General features: G+C 44.2%; 1 protein-coding gene across 1 annotated transcript in view; it reads left to right on the top strand.

Moving 5' to 3' along the window:
• Nucleotides 1-1,227: 1,227 nt before the first annotated feature.
• The window catches only part of MCF2 (MCF.2 cell line derived transforming sequence), a 42,416-nt gene continuing 35,340 nt past the window's right edge, over nt 1,228-8,303 (top strand). The window contains exons 1-3 of the mRNA XM_009997162.1: nt 1,228-1,252; nt 1,793-1,907; nt 6,199-6,289. Of these exons, the coding sequence (XP_009995464.1) occupies nt 1,228-1,252; nt 1,793-1,907; nt 6,199-6,289 (231 nt within the window). The remainder of the gene's footprint in view (nt 1,253-1,792; nt 1,908-6,198; nt 6,290-8,303) is intronic.

Raw genomic sequence — 8,303 nt, 5'->3', positions numbered from 1 at the left:
CCAGTGGGACTGAGGCTAAATTCTTAGCAAACAAAAATAACATTTTTATCTAGAAGAGATAAAATACAAGAGCAGAGAGCAGCCCCAGTCTGGTGGGACTGCAGGAGGCAAGTGCCCCCATCCCAGCACCACTGGGTTGTCATGCTGCAGCTCTGTCCAGCTGATGAACAGCTTGAAAAATCCCTGGATAAAGTGGAAGTGACCAGAAAGCTTTTGGGAAAAGTGCAATAGCATAAATATTGATTATGCTGGAGTGTGCTGAAGTATGCAGCCCGTGTGATTTAAAACAGCCAAAAGATTACTCCCTGGGGCCAACACTGTAAAATAATTACTGTTTAAAATTTGATTATCAGAAAGCACCAGGACTTTAATCTAGATAGATGAGCTTTGTAACACTTATTTGCAGGAACAAGGATGTTTAATTTTTAGCTATCATTCCATTTATAGATAATTCAGAAAAACGTCTGCCAGCTATAAGCTCCTCTCATGTTTATTGAGTCTGTTTTTTGTTTCCTTCTCCCAATGAAAGGTAAAATTATGTATATTGTTCCACTGTGCTTCATTGCCACTGAAACGGTCAGTGCACTAAATATGATATTAAAACAGCCTCTCCCATTATTTAATTAAAAAGAAATCTAATAAGCAAACATAAGGACAACAGCCTTTCCAGTGCATGTGGCACCATGCCAGATGGAAACATGATTTCAGAAGTGTATTTGCTCAAAATTAAAGACTGTAACAGTCTGAAAACCCAACCTTGTTCCCAGTGTGGCAGCCTTGGAGGCTGCTGTTCCCAGCAGAAATCTCAGCCCATCAGATTGTCGTGGCTAGGAGGCACTGGGGGAGTTTGCAAAATGGGGGAGTAAAATTAGGAACTCCAAAAGAGAAATATTAACTTTGGTTATACCCTGCTGGGGGAAAGGGCTCAGGCTCCCAGGCAGCACTCCCTTAGTACCTTGGATAGAACACATGTGCTGCTGACTTACGGTGTTTACTCTGCTAGAGTAATTAGAAACATTAGTTTCTAGGAGAACCATATATCCTTTGTTATGAAATTACATCTATAATTTAGGGAAGTTACCTTTGATTTGGTCCCACCTTTGGGTTAACACACTGGTAAACATTTTTTCTTTGGATTTTTGATTCCATCTTGACTGCTGCTTTTGCTTTTTTTGTTTTCCAGAAACTGCAACACCCATCTGTGCAAAAGACATCAGTCATGCTTTGATGAAAGAGATTGCTTTTCTTTCTGGTGAGTATGGTGAACTTCTCCAGAGCCCTTCTCTCCCTGTGGTAACTGAATACTCCACAGGAACTTCTGCACTATTTGGCAAAATGATAGTTCACACAGGGTAGTATCCATCAGGTTGTCTCCAGTGCTCCTGGAAATGTTGATAATAAACATTGAGGCAGTTAAAAGGTGTGTGTCTCAAGCCACACTGTAAAATATTTTTACCCTCACTCAATGCATTGACAAGTGTGCTTTGAAATGTATTTCTGTAGGTTTCAGGCCAGTGTGCTGATTTTTCCTTGTGTTTCTGACTTTTCCTGCCCCATCTAAAGCATGTTCCATAAGGAAAAGAAATATCTGGTACCTAATGTTTGTTTATACCACTTGTGCATGTGACTTATGGTTGAAATCAGAGGCAAGATTTGGCCAGTTTTTGCAATTCTGGTGATGTAAAAGCCCTCTGTAATGATGGCAGCATGTTTTCTGACTTGCATGGTGGACCTGGGCTTTGCTCCTTGAAAGCAACTCCAGGGAAGCATCCGTGTCGTGTCTCTATTCCAGGTGGCCGAGGGAAGGACAAGGCTTGGATTATCACCCTCCCTGACAACGCTCGCTTCAATGAGGTGCCTGAGGAGATTGTATCTAAAGTCTTAACATACCTAACGTCAGTCCCGAGGTATGTGGCTCTCTTCTAGCTCTTGCCTGCAATGGGCAGAGGTGTGGGTCTTGCTTGGGTCAGGCAGAGCATCCTCAGGGTAAAGCCATGTGTGGGGGTCAGGGGCATCTTCAGCTCTGAGCACGTAAGAGGGAGAAGGCAAACGATGCAAGTTTGACCTTACAGTGTCCAGGTGTGGTATCTAATATGCCAGTAATTGCAGAGTAACAAGTGGACATTATTCCTCTGACTTGTCAGCCTGAGTGTATCATAAATTTGGTTCATTAAGTTTCTAATTACCAGCAAGCTTTCCTTAAGCTTTGACATGTGTCACTGCTTAAATATGCCAAGCCACAGCAGAGTCATATTTTGACATGTACAAATAGAGAGTCATTACCATGGACGAAAGAGAAATGTGACCAGAGGAAGAGCCTAATGACAGGACCAAACCTCTTGGGGTCCCCATCCCAGGCTGTGGCTCAGCAGCTCCCATTACCTGCCTGTGGGTCGGGGTCAAGTGCCTGACAGTCTGCCTGTGCCACATGCAGGGCTGGATACTTAGATTAATAGCCCTCCTATTTCTTGCTGCTGAGCCTGGTGACTCAGTTACCTGGAATGCTTAATTTCCTTGAATAATGCCTGTTTTGGCAAATTTCTTCCTGCAGAGAGAGCAGGTTGACAAGCAGCTAAATGGGAGCTTTTAGTCAGCAGCTGCCTTGGGAAGTACTGTGTGTTTAGCCACCTTTGCAGGGGAAAAAATAAGAGCATCTGGCTCTTCTGTCCTCTTTTTGGATGGTCTCTGAAGTTCCATGGGCTCCTGGCCGAGGGAACACTGTCCCATTAGGGACAGGAGCATACTGTGGTGTGTGCTGGCTGGAGGGCTTTCTCCTTGCTGCTGTGTGGGCAGCCTGGGTCTGTGCAACTGCCCTTCCTTGCTCTGCCCAGTTTCTTCAGGGCTTCTTGTTTCATAGGACTGTAAACACCCCAGCATTAGCATGATGAGCAGTCTCACTGTCCCTGTAATAGGTCAAACTCAATCAAGAAACTAATGAGAGCTTCAAGCTTACTGGTGATTCAAACATGTTCAGCATGTGATTTGTAAAACCACTTTAATCATGCTACTCTGCTCCTCCTACCACCAGAACAGCCTGCCTTGATACCTGACTGTCTTCAAAACATGCTTTTTAACACTTGAGGGTGGTACAGGCTGCAGTGTTGGGGAGCAAAGAAAAGCATCACAGAGGTGAGGTGGGTGGAAGGCCTGTGTCAGCTCTGGTAGCCCTGAGTACACATTCCTCAGCAGTATCACACTGGGATCAGAGCTCAGACTTGGGGCCAGAAAGTCCCTAAAAGAGGTAAATATTTGCCCTGCATGTCAGGGTCAGCTGTGGATGCACCAACACCTCCCTACCACATAACGGTGGGTATGGGTACATCCACACCACAGGCACTGTGCCCTTCCTGTGCAATCAGCAGCAAGGGCTGCCTCTCGTCCTGCTGATACCTGTCTGAGGAAGCCTCGTGGGGTGTCAGATTTGTAGCAGCTGAATTTCATGAAGCATTTTTCTGCTGGAAATAATCGTTAGACAAAGGAAATGGATGCTGCAAGCTACTTTTTGCTCAGCAAGGTGAGTGCCTTAGTAACAGAGCCCAGGGGAAGGGGAGTGTTGTAGGCAAGTGAATTTTACTTTAGGATTCCTGGGAACCGTGCTGCAGGCAGAGCTTGTATGGAAAAGCTGTGCAGAGAAAGAAGTTGCAGGTCCCCACTTTCACTCCCTGTGCACCCAAGTCCAATTGCAGGGTTAATGAAACAGCAAAGGGTGCTGTTGGCTATAAATACCTCTGAATTTAAATATTACACAGCAGGTCCTGCTCTGATCCCATCAGCCACAGGGACTCTCTCAGTCCTGTGATAAATCACACAACTGCAGACTCCAGGATCCAATTTCAAGTCCCTGTGCAAAACGTCCCAAGTCTTTATTTTTAGTCTGGTGCATCCTGCAACACATACAAAATTAAGGGTAAGAAAAAAAAAAAGTGACAAGAAGCACTTGGAAAGAAAGAATCCTCAATCTGGTTGTCTGTCTCCATCTTCCTGCTGCTGGATGTAAGTGAACTCACCCCCTGCAGCCTTGGTGAGAAAGCATTGATTTATTTTTATTGTCAGTTTAAAAGCTACATGGCAGAACTGGAAATCTGATCAGCCTGCAAGGCCTGGCTTGCAAATAGTCATAGACTTGCTGCACTAGCTCCAGAACAAATTTAAAAATTCCCACAGTAGGTTTCAAGGCTTTTGGAGAGCTGGGAACTTTCTTCTTTGTGTCTATATGGGAACTGATAAAAGTAAATAAGCATGCTGAGAGACTGCTCTCTGAATACAACCTTGTCCTGAGTAAATGGAATACTTTGGCATACTTTTATTAACTGACAATGCACCACAGTCAGGCTGCCTTTTCTAAATTACTTGGATTCTGGTGTCTATCTCCAGGTTTTATTGTGACAGCAGTGCTGTATAAACAGTATTTTTTCTTATTTTCAATTGCAGCCAGTTGGGAAATATCATAGGGAATTGGGGACTTGTTTGTAACAGGACAGCAATCTATCTTTTAAAGTTTTAGACTGTGCAGAAAAAAACAGGGGTTTATTTTTACCTCAAACAGGAGGATAATTTTGCCCCCCTTCCACCCACCCTGGTCACTTAACTGCCATTGGGGGTGAATGGAGCTGACAGAAACCTGAAGAATTGTCTCATGTTGCCAAAACTATTTTAGCTAAAAGATTTTGGCTGAAAAGTAGTGCCAGTAGTGCAGCTCAAAATTTGTAACCTCAAACTTTACTACGTGCACAAGTTCTGTGTACGATCCAGGTGAAAAATCTGCTATTAATTTGCTCTGCCCTCTTCTGCTGCACTTCCATGGCAACGTATAAATTCAGATCAAACCTTTGTACTTTGAGTGTGACGTTAGAGATCCATAAGGTGTATTTGTAGGACAGCTTGGGAGCTGGGTATCTCTGCTTATTTTCAGTCAGTTGTTATTATGAGCCAGAGGGAATTTGATTATTATTTTTTTTTCCCTCTCAGCAGAACTGTTAATTCCTTTTAAATATATTTGCCAAAGGTGTGACTAGCACGGACCAGGGCAGCCAGATGTACATTGAGTGAAATCCCCTGCTCTGGCTTCAGGTGGCTTTTTTTTCCTGTAGTGAAGTCTGCCACCTGATACTTCTGAGTTAGCCAGCATGTGCTTTCACTTGCCAAACACACGAAGTACAGAGGTTGGTGCTTGGGCTGTGCCCAGTGCAGATACCTGACCCAGCTCTGGGGAACCAGCACGTGCGCTGGGAGCCTCTGCAGCAGCGAGACACCCGGGTAGGGTGGCGTGGGCCATGGCTATTCTGTTTCAGCATCTGCAAAATAAATGTTGTAAATATTCCCTCAGTATCCTGTAAATACACTCGCAGCAGAGGACTCGGTTACAAGCTGGCATCCCCTTACCTGCCTGCAAACGATTCCAGTGTGTAATTCACTCTGCCCTGGGGTGTGTGTGGTCACAGGTTGGGCCTGGCTGAGCTGTACCCAGCCAGCCTGGGAAGGCAGTATTTGAATTACAGACAGGAGCTCACCTGTGGGTTAGGTCATCTGCCAGACCTGGCATCCCCAGGACTGCTGACTTGCTTGGTAAGACCAGGGATTTCAAAGCAATTTAAAGGATTTACGTGTCAAAAGGGATGTCAGGAAGCCTGTGCTTGCAAAGTGAGCAGAGTATGCTGGAAATTTGCTCCTGGCACTCACTGCCTCGTAAGTGGGAGTTTGGAAAGCCCCAACAGCCTGTTTCAGCACCAGGTCCCCTTCTCCTCTGGCCAGGCTGGCATCACTCTTCCCTGGGTTACTGTAATCTTTTTTGTCCTGTGCACAAACTAGCCAGGAAACATCCTATGGATGCTGTAACTTGGGCAAGCAGGTAGTGAGCTCCCTCAGATGGAAAAGCTCAGCAGAGAGTGCAGGGATGTGCATGTTGGAGGCTGCTGGTCATCCCTGAGCTGCCTCTCACCTCTGCAAAGTCCTTCTCAGGTTTTAAGGGCAGTCTGTTATCTCTCTCCATCTCCCACAGTGTGCCCATTTCAAAGGTGATGCATAACCCTGGGTTAACCAAATTTCTTGCTGGCAACTGCTCAAGGAAATATTTCAGCAGTTGTGGGAATGTCAAAATGTCAAAACATTCTGTGTTATTGGACTTGGGGTTTTTGGAGGGAACAGAGTTTTATTTCCCCCAAATGATACCTGATTACTTGGTATTTTCTTATCTCACAGTCAACATGATTCTGACACGAAATTTATCCTGATCCTGGATAGAAGATTGGACACATGGACATCAGTTAAAATGACTCTACAAAAAATAGCAGTAAGTCCTCTTGTTAATGTTAATTTCTTGTAATGTACTAAGTCTTTGTGCCCATTATGTGTCATTTCTGAAAAACACTGGGAACCAGTAGCAATGACACTTGTGCTTTCTCTCTAGGTAGTGTTTTTCTTTATGGCCCTATAATTAATACAGGCAGAGCTCTGTGCCCCATTTGTGTGCACAAATGAGCTGTTTGAGTATTAACATTCATTTACTTGTTTTTGTGCTTTTTCACAGTGGTTCAGATATATTTTGTGCCATTTTTTGGGCTTTTGATGAGTGGAGAATTTGTCTTTCTAGACACTGGTTATTAGTAAAGATACATATTTTGCTTAGTTTTCAGTGACTGAAAGTGTTAGGTTCTTAAAACAGGCTTCACAGACATTTGGATGTGGGCATGAGTGGAAAAGTCTATTTTACATGCATACGTATGCATTCATGTATTTTAAATACCTATTACACATGTTTATGCACTACCCATCATTAGATTGTGCACATACCTCAAAAGTGAGCTTTTTGCAGCTCTGCAAGGCATTGTGCCTTATGAAATCAGGGCATGATATTGCAGTAGTGCATGCAGGCATAGAAACCTCATGTTGGTGGCTGCATGGATATGTAGGAGCTGAGTGATAAATGCTTTCACAACCAGCCTGTGGCACCTGGGTAAGTCACTGAAAACATTCTGGCTTATTATTGCCATTGTTTCTGCTTGTAATCATTGAACAGTTAAAGGCATTGATCCATCTGATAGAGAATGAAACAAACAGTATGTACTGAGAAAGCAAGCTCTTCCCTGGTTTCTATGTAGATCTGATAAAGTTAGATCTGTTATTTTAAGTAGTTAATACTGGCATGGGTGAACTTGGGGTTAAAGTGTCTGACTTTGATGGCCTTTAGCTGATGGGCATCCAGTAGAAGGAAGAGGGGGTTACCCTTTTGCAAGGTGTGTAAGATATCACTCTCAGTATTTTGGGTTCTGATTTTCCTGGAAGTTATAAGTTAATTTTCCAAGTATGGTTACCATACCATTAGAGAAGAAGCAGCATTTTAAAAATAGTTCTTTAAAGTGATAATCAGAATTTGATGCTGCTACCAGCATTTGAATCAGTGCTAGTACTAAGAGCATCCTTTAAAGATGATGTAGTTGCTTTGCATAGTCTATCCAGTTTCAAATGTGAAAAACTCCTGTCCTGCTTTGTAGCTTCTACAGAAGTGTCATTCAGGTTGTGTTTGCTAAGAAAATGTCAGTATTTGGTGACCTTTGAGCATACACCCTGTTTGTGTACCTGTGTGTGCTGTGTGTCCAGAGAAGTGGCTTTGCCTGTGGTATCAGGGCTGTCCATGTAAACCTGTGCAAAGAGAAGAGGAAACCTGTGTCCCCTAAATAGTAAGACTTGCCTTAAAAACAGGGTCTGGCCCTAACGGGCTGCCTTTGTGTCCAGGAGCTGTTTGACTGGACTTGTCTTTGTGCAGCTTACACAAAAGCTTAAATCTTGATTTCTTTCCAGCCATAAACCATAACCCATGCTGCCATCAAAGAAGTCGTTTTTCCTGATCTTGATATAATTTGGGAATAAAGAACTGCAAATGTGCTGAATTTTAAACACACAGTGCCCTATTTTCTCAGCATATACATATGCAATTGCAGCTCTGCAGTTGTGCATCTGATCCAGAGGAATTTAGTATCAGACTGCACGGATTTCTGGTTAACTCTTTCCGTGTGTCTCTAATTGCACGTGCAAACGAGGCTCGGGCTGGTGCTACTTTGCTTTGCCGGGGTTTTGGCAGGAGCGTCTTTCCTCTCTTCCCGGCAGAATCCCAACCAGCTTTAGAACACACCCTGGCAAGAGGGGGGAGAGGGAAGGGTACAGGCTCCAAGCGGAGAGCCCGATCCTGGAAGGAAGGAGCTGGCTCGCTCTTGCGGGATGATTTTTGGCATTCCACCTTAAAAACAAGCCCGGCGCTAGGAAGGGGAGCGGGGCTGCCTGCCGGGAGCCGGCAGGGCTGCTGCTCT

The sequence above is a fragment of the Chaetura pelagica genome, unplaced genomic scaffold (assembly GCF_000747805.2).
Source record: "Chaetura pelagica isolate M959 unplaced genomic scaffold, ChaPel_1.0 scaffold344, whole genome shotgun sequence".
NCBI lineage: Eukaryota > Metazoa > Chordata > Aves > Apodiformes > Apodidae > Chaetura > Chaetura pelagica.
This window is presented reverse-complemented; position numbering and strand designations above follow the sequence as displayed.